At 43.6% G+C, this 20,205-nt stretch overlaps 1 protein-coding gene across 11 annotated transcripts in view; it reads left to right on the top strand.

Moving 5' to 3' along the window:
• PLEKHG1 (pleckstrin homology and RhoGEF domain containing G1) overlaps positions 1-20,205 on the top strand; it is a 223,315-nt gene that overhangs the window by 191,137 nt on the left and 11,973 nt on the right. For 10 of the 11 annotated variants that reach the window (XM_082474412.1, XM_082474414.1, XM_082474411.1 and 7 more), the window contains 8 exons: positions 2,000-2,131; positions 4,988-5,170; positions 5,262-5,357; positions 5,534-5,620; positions 11,578-11,611; positions 13,989-14,084; positions 15,712-15,750; positions 17,777-17,799. In XM_082474412.1, the coding sequence (XP_082330538.1) occupies positions 2,000-2,131; positions 4,988-5,170; positions 5,262-5,357; positions 5,534-5,620; positions 11,578-11,611; positions 13,989-14,084; positions 15,712-15,750; positions 17,777-17,799 (690 nt within the window). The remainder of the gene's footprint in view (positions 1-1,999; positions 2,132-4,987; positions 5,171-5,261; positions 5,358-5,533; positions 5,621-11,577; positions 11,612-13,988; positions 14,085-15,711; positions 15,751-17,776; positions 17,800-20,205) is intronic. The other variant, XM_082474409.1, reaches the window with a different exon arrangement.

The raw sequence follows: 20,205 nt of genomic DNA, 5'->3' as shown, positions 1-20,205 counted from the left end.
GTCCCACTAATCTCTATTTATGGCTTTCTAGACAGTAAGTCAGTCAAAAGAAAAGTCTCGGACCTCCATTACATAAGCACGTCAGATATAACAAGTCAAGATTCTTACAAAAAGTTAACTGCTAGGAAGAACAGCCCTTACCCTCTAAATTAAAAGCTGGTGTCTTAGTTCATGCTGCTATAACAAAATACCATAGACTGGGTGGCTTAGACAACAAACATTTATTTCTCACAGTTCTGGAGACTGAAGTCCAAGATCAAGGGGCCAGCATGGTTGAGTTCTGGGTTGCACACTGCCTTCTTCTCCTCATTTCCTCGCATGGTGGAAAGAGGCAAGACTGCTCTCTGGGGTCTCTTTTATGAGGGCACTTACACCATTCACGAGGGCTCCACCCTCATGGCCTAACCACCTCCAAAGGCCCTACCTCCTAATACCAGCACATTAGAGGTTAGGATTTCAACATATGAATTTGTGGAGGGCACAAACATTCAGTTCATAACAGCTGATAGTGAAGATAAAAGGGAAGAACAGTGGTTAGATTAATTTAAAACTAATTGCCTGGAGTATTTTTGCTTTTATAGTTGGTTTAGAGTGTTCCTTCTATATCATGCACATCACTTCAAAGTTGTGTAGCCACCCGTGAAAATCCCCACAGAAATACACTCTGTACTTCTGAGTCTGTCTATTGATGAACAGGATTGCCTCTCAGACTAAAAGAAGAAATGATTATTTTTAAGTTTTCTCTTGATCTTGAACTTACCTGGGAGTTGTTAGTTTCATGATACAGTTTCATAGGACCTTTCTAACAGCTGAGTCTGAGTGCAGAAAGAAAATGTAAATTCCTTTCCAGTTTCTAGCTGGATGGAAAATTTGAGGATTCAGTAAAAGTAAACAAAGTGTGACTAAAAACAAGGGAACTAATCTTCATAATTTATACCATAAGATTCAACCTCCACCCTTGAGCTTAACATCTCTGCATGATAAGTGTCATAGGAACAGTCTAATTGACTATAATATCTTCTTACTCTTTTAGATACTTACATTGGAATTTAAATACTTAAAACTTATTGTTGCTCTTTGAAGATGATACAGCTTCAATTAAATAAGCATTTATTTACCACCCAGCTCTCTGGTGGGCACTGTTGAGAAGATAAAGGACTAAAGGAACTATGCAATAGTCCCTATCCTTAGACTCATAGGAGTCTAGGGACATGTGTCTTATGTACTTAAAAGAATTAGATTATAATCGTGTCCCCTTCTCATCTCCCTGGGATTGTGGAACTCCAGGGCTCAGATAAGTGCTGGTGTTACATCCTTCTGACCATCAGAGAGTGAATACTTGAACCATGAGATATCTCTCAGCACTCTGAAGGATTATCTTTAGTGAATTTCATGAACTAGTGAAAGGCTTTAAAGGCTTTAAAGCCTTGACTACATGATGACTACATGATGACTACAAGACTAAATGTCTTGCTGTATAGGTATTTTTTTAAATATAATATTCACTGTTTTTTGTTTTGAGGCCATTACATATTAAGCCCTGTGTGTTAGTTTTGCTTCCTCTGGGAGAAAAAAAAAATTATGTTTCCTATGTAGTAAGAGTGAGAACCATATTACTGAGAACTGTACTACATTGGCCACCAGGAAGTTCAGAAATCTCCAACTATAATATCAACTCTCTTATCTATTACAATCACTCTAATATCTCTGTGAGACTTAATGGCCTGTATACTTGTTTTGTTTCATCCTCCTTGTCAAATTCCTCCTTGTGCAATTCTCATGGACTTCTGTTTTTCCTAGCTCCATTCTTATTCATATCTTACCATTTTGTTGTAGGTATTTCTGGTAGTTATCTCAGAATCTTAAGGAAAGATGATAGTGTGTAAATAAGCAAAAATAAAATGATAAACTAATCACAGAAGTGCCTTTTGTTTCATTGAGTATATAAGAAAAAAATTTTGAAAATAACTAGGGTTGGGTGTTTTGGGTTTTTTTAAAGGAAATAGAAAATCACCTTGACAAGGACACAGAAGGCTACGATGTGGTGCTTGATGCTATAGACACGATGCAGCGAGTAGCCTGGCACATCAACGACATGAAGCGGAAGCATGAACACGCCGTCCGGTTACAGGTGAGGCCTCAGGGTGGCAGTGCCTGGTGGGGCTGCGGCCCTATGACGTGTTATCATTTCCCAAATTAGATATTAAGGCGGTTCAGTGTTGCATATCATTCATGGTCTTCATCATAGATCTCCTTGAGAAAACATCAGGACATCGATAATACCAATCATTGTTTACTGGCTATTAAAGAGAAAGGTACATTGTAACATTCAAACTAATAGTTCGCTCATAGCCCCTTCTGTGACCCAAATTAAAAATTTGAGTCTCCCAAGGCCTTATTTTATATTAATTACCAATAAGCAATTCTTGCTGAAAGCAACTCTCTCCAAACTGCTTTTTGTTTTTTGTTTTTATAAATTTATTTATTTTGGGCTGTGTTGGGTCTTCGTTGCTGCACGCGGGCTTTCTCTAGTTGCGACGAGCGGGGGCTGCTCTTCGTTGTGGTGCGCGGGCTTCTCATTGCGGTGGCTTCTCTTGTTGCAGAGCATGGGCTCTAGGCACGTGGGCTTCAGTAGTTGTAGCTCACGGGCACTAGAGCGCAGGCTCAGTAGTTGAGGCGCACGGGCTTAGTTGCTCCGCAGCACGTGGGATCCTCCTGGACCAGGGCTCCAACCCGTGTTCCCTGCATTAGCAGGCGGATTCTTAACCAGTGCACCACCAGGGAAGCCCTCCAAACTGTTTAAAGGGGTTTTAAGCCTCTGTTCCTCTCTCACTAGTTCATGCAAAATCATGAGGTGGCGAACATGTGGTGATGGGACAGGGGACTCAGAGGAAGGAGAGCTAAGTCTGGAACCAGGTCCTTGGCAGTTTCACTGGGGAGGAGACTTCACCACTGCATTTTAGATTCCTCACTTTTAAAATAAGACATGTTTACTAAGGTCCCTTCCATTATCCACATTTTGAGCCCTAAATTCCTGGGAACTTCGGATAGATGCTAAGTTGGCGATCATGTCCTGGGCATCTCAAAAGATGCACTATTTAAAAACAAAAGGTCGTGTGGGCCCAGAGGCTAGTCCTAAGCTCCTTGTTGTCCCTGGAGTAAAAGCAAAGCCCAGGGTGACTCCATGCTATGCAGAGCACCTACATCCGACTCAGGAGGGAAAAAAGCCATGCTCTTCAGGCCATACCTCCAAACAAAACTCAAGGTTTCGGGACTTCTGTGGTGGCACAGTGGTTAGGAATCCACCTGCCAATGCAGGGGACACGGGTTCGAGCCCTGGTCTGGGAAGATCCCACATGCCGTGGAGCAGCTAAGCCCACGTGCCACAACTACTGAAGCCCGCACGCCTAGAGCCCGTGTTCCACAACAAGAGAAGCCACCGCAATGAGAAGCCCGTGCACCGCAATGAAGAGTATCCCCCGCTCGCCGCAACTAGAGAAAGCCTGTGCGCAGCAGTGAAGACCCAATGCAGCCAAAAAAAAAAAAAAAAACTCTAGGTTTCATCTATAGGCAGCCAGAGTGTGATACGATGCAATTGACTATCAAAAATCAAAGGAAGATGACATTCTTTTTATTTTTTTTATTCATTTATTTTTGGCTGCGTTGGGTCTTCGTTGCTGCGCATGGGCTTTCTCTAGTTGCAGCGAGCGGGGCCTACTCTTCGTTGCGGTGCACGGGCTTCTCATTGCGGTGGCTTCTCTTGTTGCGGAGCACAGGCTCTAGGCACGTGGGCTTCAGTAGTTGTGGCACATGGGCTCAGCAGTTGTGGCTCACAGGCTCAGTAGTTGTGGCTCACGGGCTCAGTAGTTGTGGCTCGCAGGCTCTGGAGCACAGGCTCAGTAGTTGTGGCACACGGGCTTAGTTGCTCTGCGGCATGTGGGATCTCCCCGGATCAGGGCTCGAACCCGTGTCCCCGGCACTGGCAGGCAGATTCTTAACCACTGCGCCACCAGGGAAGTACAAAGGAAGATGACATTCTAATCTTCCAGGCCGTATCTGCTTTGTGTAGCAGTAAGAAAGGTTTTATGCTTCATCATTCAAGTGTTTTGTGGACATAACGTCAGACATAATGTCTGTTAGATATTCGGAAATGGCTAAATGACTGGTTTTTCATAGCTTAAGAGTCTGTCTAGCAGTCTGAAGACACCACTAAATCAGGCTCTGGCTCAGACTTATCTCCATTTCTATCCATTTCTACCTTCAACCAATGAAGTTTTGGGTGGTTTTATGGGCTGCTTAATTAAGTGCTGTTTGTGAATGTTTTCATTTTTCCAAAATAACAACATCAGCTTCCTTTAAAAACGTTGATAGGGATGTACGATAAATCCTAAAGAAACTTTAAAGTCATGCTATCTCTATTTATGAAGTTCCATTAAAAACACAGTGGTGAAGAAACATTCATTTCCTTTCCCCAGATGAATGGGACTAATATCCGTCAACTTCTGAGAAGATGTATCTTGTGTGATTTTCCTCAGGCTTTCATTATGCGTTACTTATATGTGGTGTGAGTTCAATTTCTGGAAAGAGGTTTTTCAAGTCAGTAGCTCTGAAGGTGTTCGTCCAGAGAATGGGGGTGAGCACATCATGAGAAGGATGGCTGAGAGGGCCACACACCAGCAGCCTCTTTACCTGGCTTTTGAAAGACAATTCCACTGCCTTAGTAGAGGGATTATGGAGGGATGGAAGGAAGTAATTGGCAACCCGTCAATCAACAGCTTGATTCATTTCTGTTAACCCTTAAGTGACACCAGCCATAAGTGCAGATTTATGTCACGGAGAGCAGACACATCAGACACCACGCAGGGCCCTTAGACCCTGTTGCAGGTATTTAGACATCATTCTTGAGGCTCAACAAGTGGGCCCCTGTGTCCTCGGCGTCTTGCCTTCCCAGCTCCTGTTTAATCACAGGGAACGTTCACTGTTTCAGGAGATACAGAGTTTGCTCACCAACTGGAAGGGGCCAGACCTGACCAGCTACGGGGAGCTAGTTCTCGAGGGGACCTTCCGCCTCCAGCGGGCCAAGAATGAGCGGACGCTCTTCCTCTTTGACAAGCTGCTTCTCATCACCAAGAAGAGAGACGACACGTTTACGTACAAAGCTCACATCCTGGTAGGTCCGAATAGAGGTCCCGGGCGAGGACTGGGGGCGCTGGTTCCATCCTCTTGCGAGCCTGCCTCCCCCTCTCTGCCCGCCCCTCCAGTGCGGCAACCTCATGCTGGTGGAAGTGATCCCGAAGGAGCCCCTCAGCTTCAGCGTCTTCCACTACCAGAACCCCAAGCTGCAGCACACCGTTCAGGTACCAGCACTCCCTCGCCTCCCCGCGCTACTCCTCACCCTTGTGCGTCATGCCCGGAGGCCTTTGCAGGGCTTTCTGGCCACCCCACGTGTGTCCCATCCAGTCAGAGGGTCTTAGGAGTGTCTGTGTCTTGTGACTGGTGGGGTTGCATGACTGTCCACATCTCCTCCTGGTAGGCGAAGTCGCAGCAAGACAAACGCCTGTGGGTTCTGCACCTGAAGAGGCTGATCCTGGAGAATCATGCGGCGAAGATTCCAGCTAAGGTAAGACCGTGAGGGCAGCAAACAGTAAAACTGCAAGGAATTCAAGTCCCAGAAAGACAGCCTGGCGGCAGTAAATGTGCGTCTTCAAAATTAAGACAGTTGAGAGATAGGCTACATAAGGATCAACCGAACCAGCCATTGGTACTGAAAAGATTCATATGTAGGGAGACTCGGTGGAGAGTTTTTGGTTTGTTGTTGTTGTTCCTTTTGAGGCTTGAAAGAAGAAAAATAAGGAAAAGACTGTAAGGGAATTTCTAGAGAACTAGTAGAAAATAAAGGCAGTTATGAGAATTATTCAGAGGTGTGCTAAGCACCTAGGGTGAATAAAGCTGGCTTAGGCTCTGTGGGAAGCAAGACCCAGACTCAGCCGTGAAGGAATTTGCAGACCAGGGAGCTGGTCATATAAGTGATATGATGAATTAATAGAGGTGTAAGCCAAGTATTGTGGAAGAATAAAGTGTTCGATTTTACAGTCGAGTGAGGAGAGGAAGGAAAATGCCTGTTTCCGCAATCTTGAAGGATGAGGAATTTTTTTATTAAGTGGGGGAAAAGAAAAAGGGGAACCAAGCTGAGAAAACAGCATAAACAAAAACCAAGGAGGTGTGAACAGGGGCCCAGTGTTCACAGCACACAGAGTGTGCCCGGACAGAAAGGTTGAGTCCTCAGGAGATGGAGTAGGACGTAAGACTAGAAAAATGGAAAGCAGTCATCTGGCCTTGGAAGGGCTTTGAACACAAACACTGAGGACCCTGGATTTTCGTGGTGGGAAACTACTGAAGGCTTTGGAGGAAGTGGGTGGCATGGTCCGCGCTGTGCTCTGAGAGTGTAACTTTGGGACAGTGTGACGGTTCAGCTGGTGGCGTGTGAGTGGCAGCAGGAGAAGAGTTAGCCGGCTTCCACAGTGGCCTAGAAGAGAGATGAGGGGCACTGCCAGAGAGCATAAGAGAGGGGGGAGAGGCAGAGCCCATCGTGGAAGCGGAGGGAACAGGATTTTGCCCACCACGTGCATGAGGAGAGGGAGAAATAAAAGTCAAGGATGAGTCAGGAGTTGGGCCAAGAGGATGGTGGTGTGAGTTCCAAGACAGGCTGCCCAGGGGAGGGACCGATTGGATGGGCCTAAGAGGGAGCAGCAGGGACACGTGTGCAGGGGCGGGTCGGCTGCAGGGAGAGATGCAGGTCTCTCCGCACAGCCAGTCACCGAAGCCCCGAGATTTGATAGGAGGACCCACACAAACATGTACAGGAAAGACGGACCCCCGGGAATCCCAACATCTAAGTGACCAGCAAGGGTTGGGGGATTTGCAGAAGAACCAGAGGAAGAGCAGCCAAATGAGGCAGTAAGAAAAGCGAAGGAGAAAAGTGTGGTAACAAAGGAAGGAATGTCACCGAGAAAGAGTGGAGTAACCATCTCAAAGCCTGCAGAGATGAAGACAGATTCAAACAGAAAAGCAGATATTAGATTTGGCAACTAAGAGATAAGGGAGAGAGGGCAGTGGGTTGACAAGAAAGGGAGAAATAAGGAACAGACTGGGTGTAGCCTTCTTTATTAAAGTTCAGAAGCGACAAACGGTGGTAGTTTGAGGGGAGGTGAGATCAAAGCAAGACGCTTTGCCCTCATGAAGAATATTGTGGACATGTAGGCTAAGGGGACAGGGAAAGGGGACAGGAGACAGTAAAGATAAGAGGTGGAATACCCCTTGGAATGTGACCCCAGGGAGATGGCAGAAAAGGATCATCCTTAACCCCCAAATTTCGGGGATGGGGGCATGTACTGTAAATATAGTCTAATAAAAACATTAGAGTGTGAACTTGATGCTGGAAGCTCAAAACTTCTTATTTACTGAAAAAGTATGCAAGAACGGCTAATGCATGCCTCCATATGTTTGCAATATGGCTTTTGAAAACATTTAAAGAATAGAAGTAATCCCATTGGTCTTAGGAACCAAAAAATTGGTGCAGCTCCAAATAAAAGTAATAAATCTATTCGCCTCTTCTACACTCATTACACTATTTATATTCACTTTACCAGTAGGTATAGGGGTTAGTCTTGGAAAGGGTCAGAAACATCTTCCCTGAGCTGGGGGAGAAGAAAAATGAGAAAGGATAAACTTTGAGGTGGACTTGAGGGAACTTAAAGTGTTTGCCTTCACTGAAGTCGGTGGTAACGGCATCTACTGGGTGAGTGAAGCAAAGATGGGGCTGGATGTCCGAGGGAAAGTGGAGGGGTTCAGAACACGTGCTAAAGAACACAGGCTAGGGGCTTCACTGGTGGCAGTGGCTAAGAATCCGCCTGCCATTGCAGGGGACACGGGCTCGATCCCTGGTCCAGGAAGATCCCACATGCCACGGAGCAACTAAGCCCATGCGCCACAACTACTGAGCCTGCGCTCTAGAGCCTGTGAGCCACAACTACTGAGCCCATGAGCCACAACTACTGAAGCCCACGTGCCTAGAGCCCATACTCCACATAAAGAGAAGCCACTGCAATGAGAAGCCTGCACACCGCAACAAAAAGTAGCCCCCACTCGCCGCATCTAGAGAAAGCCCGTGCGCAGCAACGAAGACCCAATGCAGCCAAAAATAAATAATTTAAAAAAAAACCCACGAAAACTAAAAACAAATAAATAAAGAACACAGGCTAGCGAGTCAGCAGGGATGACTACAGTAATCTGTGAAAGGATCCTAGGCCCACTGAAGCTGGCCACCATGAATGTGTGTGATGATTCAGCAACTTCAACACCAGTGTTGAGGCGCCATGGCGCATGTGGGTTCCCCAAGGCTGAGGATTGGCAGAGCAGTGAGGGTGAAGGTTAAGTGTGCAAGGGAAGACACAGCGCCAACCAGCATCCGACCTGCAGTGACTGAACATGATTTCCAGGCTGAGTGGAGAGTGAAACCAACCGGGAAAATAGGCACAGGTTGAAGGATAAGTCAGAGAACTGGTTCAGCAAGCGTTAAGGTGGAGAGATGGAAAATACAGAGATCTGTCATTGAAGAGGGGACTTCTGGAGTCCTGCGGGAAGGGAGGGCACTTCTGGGTGATGATGAGGCCCTGGGGGGCGCTATGACTGTGTGTTGCTGTTCTGGAGTGGAGGGAAGGGTGATCAGAAGTCAAGTGGCGAGGAACTAAGGTGAGGGTGGAGAATGGGTGTCCACGCGTGTGGGGAAATGGCCCGTGCCCAGGCGAGGAGGAACGAAGTGGAGCAGTAAATGCGATGAGGCTCATGAGAGTGGAACTGGGTGGGAAATAAGGAGATCTGAGATTTCTGAGAAAGGAAAGTCTATTTGCTCTTTGCATAGTTTTTGAAAAGTATTTGAAGCTTGTTCTCAGGGGCTATCAGCAGTGATTCGGTGCCCAGGAAATGACTGTGCATAGGTGTGTGCTTTGACTTAAGCATGAGTCTCATCTCATCAGGGTGTTCCGAGGTGTCAGGTAGCTCATGCAGAGAGGTGACTGCATTTGCTTCACGGTTAGTCACTTGTTTGCTGGCCTTGTGACTCGCAATGCCCTTCTGAGCAGTGGCAGTGTGTCTTTGATATGCCCCACCTGTTGTTTACCTGTCCCTGGGAAAATCAAAACTGCCAAAGGGCTGCTGAAAAGCAGTTATTGGCCATTACAAAATGAAACTAGCTGACAGACCTTCCTCTTTCTCCCACACTAGGGGTGTGTATTCCAAGCAGTTTTCCCTTTATGTTTTGTAATGGTTAATAGAGTCACAGTAGAACTGTGCTTTTTTTTATCCAAGTTCCTGATCCTTTTAGATGTAAATAGATGTAAACATTCTATTTTTTTTAGCTACAGCTTCTTGAGCACACATCCACTGTGCTGAGTACTTTATATTCTTATTTCACCCTTAGCAAAACACCTGACGAGAAAGGGCTTATTCTCCCCATTCTAGAGAAATAAAAACAGAGGCTCAGAGATGGAAAGTAAACTGCCCAAGTTTATGCAACTAGTATATGACTGAGCCCAGATTCAAACCCAGTTCTTCCTGGATCCAAAGTTGATCTTAACCACATTATTCCTAGGGAAAATGAAAACACACTTATTTAATATACTTTATCCACTCTGAGCTTACGATAATTTTCTATTTTATTTAAGCAGGATTATTACTAAGTTGAAGTTTTCTCTCTTCTCAAGACTGTTTCTTAAGTTATTTTCTTAAAGCTTTCAAACTATATTTACTCCTATCAAATAAAAGGATTACATAATGGGAACAAACATCAAAAAATGTACCACTGTTCTACTGTTAACACAGCTGTAGAGGTTAGGTTCCTCGTAACCTCCTTCCATTCCTTTAATTCAGTGATAGTCTCGGGCTGACCCCTAGTGGAAAAATGTGGGAATAGACTTTTTTTGAAATTAAATGTCAAGACAAGAAAAAAAAATACTGAGTTCTCAAAGTCAAGTTTATAGATACCAAGAAACTTTCTGGAAATTAGCCATATGGTCCATCTATATACGTGGTACATAAACTAAATTTCATCCAGATTAGTTGGGAATAAAGTTCAGGTAGAGACTGTTGCATCTTATATATTCACATGGTTCTGCCAATGCACTTCACGGAAATTGAGCTAACGTTTGTGTCTGAAATTAACTTCAACTACTAACCTCAAACTCTGAATGTATGATAAAAATATCAGTGTCATAAAAATCTAAGCATTTGTTTTCTCAATATTAAGGTGACTGCATCGTTGTGTGGTTTTTTGTTGTTTTTTTTGGTTGCCCCTTAGCCCAGACATTTTTACTGTGATATCATCACATACTGTGACAAAGTATTAGTAAAATTATTTTAAAAGTTATTTTTAGCATAATGTTTGTAGGTTCCATTACACTACCTTGAAAAATGAAAATGACATGAAAGAGGCGAGAAAGCCTACCTAATTTTTTTCTTCTTTGAATCCTCAGGCAAGATGATTCATGTTAAGGCCATTAACTTATCTTTTCACTGTTCCCTAAACATTGATAACATATGGCAATAATTACACAAAAAGAAGCCTCAAAGCAATAAAGTTCAGAAGCTCGGGGTTGAGGTGGGGAGAAGTTTGTATGCAGGGAAAGCAAGAGTCAAGGTCATCAGGGCCTGTGGAAGTAAATGGTAACTAACTTGGGTTGTGTGCCTGTCATTTGGTCCTGGTAGCAACTTTGAAAGGTCGCTCCTATCTTACCATCTTAAGGTCAAAGAAACACATGCAGGAATGTGAGAGCACCTGCCTAGTTAAGTGCTAGAGCCAGGATCACAAACCAAGTCCTCCAGGGTCCTTCTCCCACACCGAAGCTCTTTCTCCCCCTCTGGGAGATTCTAGGGCACACACAAGTGATGGTAGGTACAGGGGTGCTGGGAGAGTCAGCTGATGATAATCGCATAATATTTGGAAGGAGAGAGGAACTGTCCAGCAACTATTTTGCATTCAGCTCAAAAGACTTATAATGCCCCAGTGATAGGGGGAGGGCTGGTGGTGTAGATCCTAGGCCCTGTCCCTTGAGCCTTTGGTTTCCATAGATCAGGGCTGGATTCAGTAGACCAGGGCTGGGTAGCAGGAATCTAGATTTTATGATACGCTGCTCAGCCAGGTTTTTGAACCTTTAGTGAAAGTTTCTTTCTCTCTCTCCCTCTTATTTTCCCTTCCTCCTCCTCCTCCCTACCTGTGTCTCCTTCCCCTTCCCTCTCCCTCCTTCCCGCCCTCCTTCCCTTCCTTCTTTCTTTCCAGGTCAGGACTGTAAGCTTAGCTCTGGGGCACCAGTGGTGCAGCATCTACCACCCACACAAGGACGCTCATCTGTTGGAATCCCTTGAACTATGTGTTAATGCCTAAAAGAAATGAGTTGTTTGGTTTTTTTTAAGCTTTTCCAAAACCACTCATTCAGGTGGGATAAGACCTGTATTAGGATTGGTAGTTTAAAGAAGAAACAAAAAAAGGTCATTGCAATTATAGCTACATCTTCTTTCTTTCAGGCCAAGCAAGCAATACTTGAAATGGATGCCATTCGTAAGTTTTGTTTTCTACACAATTTGAAATCTCATTGTCTCCTTGTATCTCTCAAGTTTCTGTCTTCAAGTTTATGGAGAATGTCAATTGTGAGAAAGTAGCAGCTCTCTATTCACTGTTTTAACAAACAGAGCCAGCAGACAGTATACCCTCTTCCTAACCCATTGGCTTGTTTCTACACTGATTTCTCGGTTCATCTGTGAGCTCCCCGATGGCTTGCCACTGGTCTCTGCATCAACTCACAATGTAAGATATGCTTCCAGGGTCACCCTTGCCCCACCTCTGCCACCACCAAAACTGAAGGTCCCACAGTGCATTTCCCACCTCACTCCATTAGCGGAAAATCTATGTTGATTATCTGCAATAATCACGCTAACTATATAGGTATTGGTTTTCCTGATGCAGCTCACATTTTAAAATTACAACTGCCCCACATACGTTATTGTGTCTCTGGACTTCTCATAGCAGTCAGAGAATAAATATAAGTGAGGTCTTATAAAATAAGACCTGTTCGAAGCACTTATCACATCCTTGTTATCTCCCAGATTAAATAGAATTTAAAAAGAAGCAATAGCTTTAAAGACTTACAGCCAGGTCTGACAGAAACTTTTACTTAAAACTTTCTAAATAACTTACTTTTGAGGAATCTTTCCCCAAGAGCAAACACTGATTCACTTACCCCACCCTACCCCAGCCCACCCCCCAGCCTGCTGGTTGTTAATTCTCCAGCGGGGGGAAAAATAAAGAAACATTACTGAAGTAGAAAAATGAGCACGGCCACTGTCACTGAGATTCCCCCACGGCACGTCCATCAGATCCCAAGAAATGATGCAAGGTGATCCCCACCAGAGAGCTGGGCTGGGGCTCCCTGCCCTGTGTTCTCTGAATCCGCTTATTTTATTCAGTGGAAATCTCGCTAAGATTCTTTTTACTGAGGTATAGTTGATTTACAGTACTATATAAGTTATACATGTACAACAATTTTTTAAAGATTATACTCTAGTTATAGTTACTATGAAATATTAGCTATATTCCCTCCGCTGTACAATATACCCCTTATTTCTTCTATAAATATATATATATATATATATGTATATAATATATATGGACACTCTGAAGAGAAGGCAAGGTCACGGATGGGCATGTGAGAATTAGGAGAAAAGATGGAGGAAGATGGGGCTCCAGAGAGGTCAGCTGTTCAATGTGAGTAGCTACATTCAACATTGTTTATTTATTCCCAGGCTCTGAGCTAGCTCTTGGACACCATTAAGATTCTGTGAGCATGCAGAATGATGTGAAGCCTCTAATCGGTGCCATGTGCCTCTCTGCCAGGCCAGGCCTGGGCCGGGGCAGCTCAGCCTAGGAAAATAACCTTACTTGCCCTACCCTGAATTTGGTCTCAGCTGGCTGTGAACAGAGTAGGCCAGTCCATTGGACCAAATGGCCTCTGACACTGGAGAAGTGTATGTGGTCTTTAACAATCCTCAGAACTTTCTTGCACTTCAGATGCCCTTGAAGAGCCTTAACCCCAATTTGAAGAACACCAGTCTACGGCTATGTCCTAAAATTGTTTACCCTCAGGCTTTAGGGTGCAGATGATCTTTGAATATGCTGCAGTACTTTAGGATTAGACCAAATTTTCTTAATCCAAAACCTGTGTACCCCTTAGATGAAATAAAATGAAAACCCCTTCTCTGGGAAGAGAACCTAAACCATTCATCACGTGTTCAAAGGAGCCATGTCTAGAAAAATATGGAGAGTTGCTGCCCGGGAGGACAGCTTCCGCGGGGGCAGGAAGGGCTCGTCTCCCTCCACCGCCACGCCGGGCACAAATGCCTCACAAAATTGCTACCTGGAGGGAATTCTCCATTTGGTTTTACCTTGACAGGGCCTCTGTTGTGGCCCATCGCCGCAGTCTGTCGAGGGCCTTGGTAGCAAGTTCAGCTGCAGGGATTTTTATGTTCATGGAATTGACTGACCACTGTGGGTCTCAGAGTTGCAGGTGAGTCTGAGTGAGAGTAGGAAGTTATCACACCCTACACATTTGAACTAACTTTCTAGTAAGAGTAGAGCCACTGGGTATAGCTCTCTCTGCCAGAGAGTGAAAAAAAGAGTACAGAGGAAGAGTGCCTGTGTGTGCCTGGTGGGTGTGGGCGGGGTTGGGGAAGGGGGTGTGGCCTAGCTTGCTAACACACTTCAGCAGTCAGTAAACAGAAAGTCTGGAGATGCATATTCAACACCCGTTATGGCAGGAGGGATTCCACCATGCCTGAGGAAAAGGAATAAATCCATAGGTATCCAAGACAAGTCCTGCCCATTTTCTGAGACGTCATGGGACACTTCATTCTTATAGATGCATGTGGTTCTTACTTTACAGATTACCCAGGCTTCTGTTACAGTCCCGAGGGAGAGACAAAAGCCTTCTGTGGCTCTAAAGATGGCTCTGCTCCATATCGGCTAAGAAGAAAATCTGGTAAATAGGATGCGGTAATCAAGATAATTATGGGGCGTTAGTCGTGAAAGTCCCTTTCAGTCTGACAAAAAGGTATATTCTTTCCAGTTTTTGAGCACACTGCCAGTCTGAATACCTTTGAGAATGCCTCCAGGCCGGGCTCTCAAGCTTTGGTTCTAAAACTCTTTCTACTTAACTCTCTACTTTCCAGTGAATATAAAAAAACATGTCAATCAACTAAGTTCACTTTGTATAGCATGTTATTACCATTGGCCTGCAGGTACTTAAATGCTATTTACTGTCGCTAGTGAAAAATTGTATCCTGTAAATGACACATCCCAAAGATTATTCAAACCTAAAATTTTAACACACATTTGTTAAACCAGACTTCATGTAGTATCCCCTTAGCCCTCAGATTTTTTTTTTCCATTTAAATCAGCATTATTGAGTATCTACCTAATGTCCTACACTGTACTAAGAACTGGGAATGTACGAATAATACACAGGATTCCTGCTTGCAAGGAGTTTGTAGTCTAGTGGGAGAGTCAAAAAAAGGCTGAATAAATACCAGTTCATACAATGGAGCTGTGGTAGAGGTTGAATGGAGGAAAGAGCGGGGAGACAAAGGAGAGAGGTCAACCCTCTAGGAAGGAGAGAGAAGGCCGTACAGAGCAGAGGACCAGTGCCCCAGATGGAATCTGGGGGCTGAGGAGCCTGATGGGGTGGGCATAGCACACGCAAAGGCCCTGAGACTTGAGCCAGCGTACCTTAGATCAGACAACTATTGCCAGTTGTTTGGCCTGGCTGCAAGGTGGGCCAGAGGTGGAGGTGGGCAAGGTCAATCGGAAAGAGATGTGGCTGGAAGTACAGATTGGGCCCTGATCATGGAAGGCCGAGTAGGCCACGCAGAGGGTCTGAACTTGATCCTGCAAGCTATGGAAGGATTTTAAGCAATGAAATGTTTGCCTTTTAAAATGAGAGTTCTGGCTCGATGTGGAAAATGAAGTAGGCAGGGAGAATTGGTAGGAGGCTGTTCCTCTAGTTTGGGCGAGAGATGGTAAAGGTTTGGAATAAGACAGTGGTGAGTGGGGTGGAGAGTTCCTGGGATCCCACAAGACCATGATGGATGAAAACAGGAGAAACTTAAAATGATGTCCTGGTCGCTAACTAGGGAGGGTAATGTGAGTGACAACTAAGGTAAGAATCCAAATGGAAGAGCAGATGGGGGAGACTGGTGACCTGAGATTGGGACATGTTGAGTTTGCTGGGTCTATGGGCATGTTGGGGACGTGTCAGACGGACAGTTGGCATCTGAGACCTGGAGCTTGGGGTAGGGCTCTGGCAGAAGAATATAAAATTGAACATTATCCGCTTATAGGTTGTAGTTAAAGCTCAGAACATTGCTGTACTAGTTGGTAGGGTTGGTTTTCTGTTAGGTGACTCCAGATTGCACAGCTTAATATTTATCCTACAGTTTTGACGGAGTGAATGTCTTGCTGCTAAGTAACTCTAAGCAATCAGGATTTAGGTGAATTTGATAGAAAATTTCTAGAGCTCAATTCATTTGCCCATAAGCTAATAATTCACTTATAAAGAAAAAAACTTGATTTGGTTTTGCAAATGATGCTGGCCTTATTTTTTCACTCAGAACCTTCCTCAAGATCGCATAAAGTTTTGAAGACCAGCGGTAAGTCCTAAAGTACCTTTCTTTTTTCATTCTTGTTGATACCCACTAAGTCAAACCATACACAAAAAAATAAACACCAGATGAATTACAGATTGGCAGATTTGATTAACCCCATTATAAAATGTAAAGCTGAATGACATAAAATGTTTGCAGCATAGATAATGGGCATAAAAAGATGAATGTTGATGTTAAGAAATCCCATATATCAAAAAGAAAGGACAGGGGCTTCCCTGGTGGTGCAGTGGTTAAGAATCTGCCTGCCAACGCAGGGGACATGGGTTCGAGCCCTGGTCCGGGAAGATCCCACATGCCATGGAGCAACTAAGCCTGTGCACCACAACTACTGAGCCTGAGCTCTAGAGCCCGCGAGCCACAGCTACTGAAGCCCCCATGCCTAGAGCCTGTGCTCCGCAACAAGAGAAGCCATCGCAATGAGAAGCCCTCGCACCGCAATGAAGAGTAGCCCCTGCTCTCTGCAACTAGAGAAAGCCCGTGTGCAGCAAAAAAGATCCAACACAGCCAATTAATTAATTAATTAAATCTATTAAAAAAGAAAGGACAAAGGACTCTTTCTTTTTTTTCTTTTTAAATAAATTTATTTTATTATATTTTATTTTATTTATTTATTGTTTCTGTCTGTGTTGGGTCTTTGTTGCGGTGCGCGTGCTTCTCATTGCAGTGGCTTCTCTTGTTGCAGAGCCCGGGCTCTAGGCACACGGGCTTCAGTGGTTGTGGCATGTGGGCTCAGTAGATGTGGACTCTTTTTTTGAAAGGCAGAGAATATAATCGGGCAGTTTCACAGAAGAAACACAAACTGCCAATAAAATTTACAAATGGTCTCCTATATTAGTGATCAGAAAAATCATACATTTAAATGAGATAAATGGAGGGGAGAAAGCTGTGGGCTTGGCCAAAAGAAAAGAAAAGCAGGCACTCTGAAACTGTTGGTGTATAAATTTCTGCAACCTTTTTGGAGCAAAATTTGTTAATGCCCATTTAAATTTAAGATGTGTATTTGCTCTTGAACCAACAATTTCAAATTTTTCACCTATAGAAATTTCACAAGGTACACTTCCTGTACAGAAGTGCCCACCCAAGTGAGCACAGATCTATGAGTATCTGTGTTCTTTGCAGAGTTTATAACAAGACACCACATAAGATGCCCATCTAGTGGGAAATAGTTTCGAAAGTTGTAGTAAATTCTGGAATACTACATGGAATATTCTGCAGCTATCAAAAAGAGTCAAGTACATATCTGTCTACTGATAAGAGTGTCTACATATATTTAGCAGGAAATTCAATTTTGCATATTGCACCTTTAAGAACAAAAAAACTGTGCATTGTTGTGGGATTGGGGCAGTGGGCATGGGACCTGGGAAGATGAACGTCAAACTTTTAAGTGTGGCTACCTCTAATGGGTGGAATTTGTGGAGAGGGTTTGATCACTTTTTACTTTCAGTGCTTCTGTAATTAAACAGCGTGGAAAGATGAGACACACATGATCAGAGTATCGTAAGGGCATCTATGAGGATGTGGCTAGTGAATCTCTCCCCACAATTCCTCTTGCACCCTCCTTGGCACAGTGCCAAGGTGACCCTGTTGATAAGTGCTGTATCTTCAGTTAAAGCCAATAGAATATTTAAAAATTAACAGAAGCATAATCTTATGTTTAAGTGAGTTTCATGGCTTAGGGCATGTGGATTTTTTTTTCAGGTAATATATATTTGGGTGGGGGGAAGCTTTTGAAATATATTAATATGAATTGGTCCATTGCTCTCAGGGATTTAAGGAAGATAACTTATCACTCAGATACATGTATGGTTGTTTTACATGTAGTACAAGATCTATACTTAGATAACTGAGAGGCATTTTCTAAAAATTAGGTCTAAAGAGCCCAGAGACGCTTGGGCTTCAGTTATTAACAATAAGTTTAAAAGCCCTATAAAATATGAGTGCTTACCTATGTATGAGAGAGACATTTTTAATCCTCAAACTTAAAAAATAAAAAAAAACTTTTATTTTTCAGAAACAGCACAAGACATCCAAAAGGTAAGTACTATTGACATTTCTTATTTTGAAATGTTTACTTTAGGTGCCCTTTATACCTACCCTTTCCTTATATATCTCATCTCCAGCTAATCTTCCAAGTGTAAACAATTATTTTACATGTTGAAATAGATTTAAGTTAGGGCTCGTCCTTATCAACTCTCCCCCCACCTCACACCCCAGCTTCATCTCTCAGAACCAAGGCAATGATTCTTTCATCCTTCTGCCCCACCTCTCTATTCAGAAGCTATTACCTTAAGATGTAACACCCGGGCTTCCCTGGTGGCGCAGTGGTTAAGAATCCACCTGCCGATGCAGGGGACACGGGTTCGAGCCCCGGTCCGGGAAGATCCCACATGCCGCGGAGCAACTAAGCCCGTGTGCCACAACTACTGAGCCTGAGCTCTAGAGCCCGCGAGCCACAACTACTGAAGCCTGCGCGCCTAGAGCCCATGCTCCGTGACAAGAAAAGCCATCGCAATGAGAAGCCCACGCACCGCAACAAAGAGTAGCCCCTGCTCTCTGCAACTAGAGAAAGCCTGTGCACAGCGACGAAGACCCAACACAGCCAAAAGTAAAATAATAATAATAAAATAAAATTAATTAATTAAAAAAAAAAAAAAGATGAAACACCCACATAGGGCTAGTGTGGTGCACCCCACATTGCCCTGTGCCTCTGTGCATGTATGACTGAGGCTCTTGCATCCTGAGTATTTGCTCCCTTTTCAAAGCATCAGACTTCAGTCACAAAGATCCCCATCTAAGAATATGGTCCTGCTGCTGGTATAAGAGGTGTGATCATATGTGGTATAATGAAACTTCACTATATCAAGCTTTGATTTTTCTCCCTCCAATAAAAGGTTAGGAGAGGCAGAATAAAAATGGTATGTTGTATTAGAAGATGCATATTCAAATTTATTACCTATGAACAGCGCATATTGTATCCTGACCTGGGTAAACCACATCCAGTATGCCTACTGATCCACTGGCTTACCTAACAATGCTTAGGGGACTGAGTGCAGCTTCTTGCTTCATGCTCTGTATCTGTAGCAACGTGGCTGTGAAAATCTCCCCGGCGATTCTAGGTGCTCCACTCCTTGGCACAGGGCCAAAGTGACCCTGTTAATAAATAACGTATCTTTCAGTTTAGACGCCTAAATGTCTAAAAATCAACATGGTCTTATCTCAAAGCTATTTGCTTAAAATTACGGCATGTGGATTTTTTTCAGGTAGTACATATTTCTGTTTGGAAGCTTTTGAAATTTATTAACATGAATTGGTTCATTGTTCTGAAATATGGCATGAGATTTTGATTTTTTAAATGTACTTTGTTTTCATAAACAAACACTGGGACGGTGCCCTTGTAAGGCAGCCAAGCTATGATCACGGAGCAAGCCTGGCTTAGTACTAGCTAGGGGAATCGCTCTATTAGTCCTAGAGATACAATCTCAAGAGCTTCTCGGAAACTTTCTACGATAGTGATCAAGTCTCCATATGGGGACTGACTAACCTTATAAAATCTGAAGACAAGAAAGAAATAAAACACCAATGTACTTTTTTCTTAGTGGTAAAATTCTATCTCCTAACAAAAATGAATGTATACTAAATGCAGGGAGAGATTAAAGAGATAAAGAGATTAACATTTCTCCTAGAATATACCTTCTAAAGCCGTGTGTGTGTGTGTGTGTGTGTGTGTGTGTGTGTGTGTGTGTGTGTGTGTGTATGTGTAGAGCGAGAGATGGAGGGAAGGAGAGAGGGAGAGAGATTTAGCTCATATATAAACTGAGAATTAAGATGGGTTCAAATCCATTTCTGCCATTTATAAGCTGTATGACTGTAAGCAAGTTGTTAAACCTTACCAAGACTTAGTTTCCTAATTTATGGAATTGTTATAAAGATTAAATGTGATATGTTTTTTAATGTGCTTAGTACAGTATTTAGCACAAAACAAGTGCCCCATAAATTAGCTCTTATTAATGTTATTATTAAGTAACCATAATGCTGAGAATGTGGAAAAATGTTCATCACGAGGGATCTACACTACATACTTCTGTGCTGTGTCCAATCCATATACTGATTATTTCTAAATCTAAGAGCTTCCTCAGTTCTCCTGACGATTTATTTGATATAAAATTTCAGCTTCCAAAGTACTGCTAACTTCACTTCAAGTGTAGTTACCTTTTGGGAATTCCCTGGCAGTCCAGTGGTTAGGACTCTGCACTTCCACTGCCGGGGGCACGGGTTTGATCCCTGGTTGGGGAAATAAGATCCCACAAGCCACGCAGCGTGGCCAAACAAACAAACAAAAAAAGTGTAGTTACCTTAAAAATATACTTTGATATTAACAGTTCAGGTTTTCTAATTTTCTAAAATGTCTGGGAATTTTTCTGGAATGAAAGATTTTAAGAA

This window comes from Balaenoptera physalus, assembly GCF_965194825.1.
Source record: "Balaenoptera physalus genome assembly, chromosome: 9".
Lineage (NCBI taxonomy): Eukaryota > Metazoa > Chordata > Mammalia > Artiodactyla > Balaenopteridae > Balaenoptera > Balaenoptera physalus.
The sequence above is the reverse complement of the archived record's forward strand: the minus strand, read 5'-3'. Positions and strand labels throughout refer to the sequence as shown.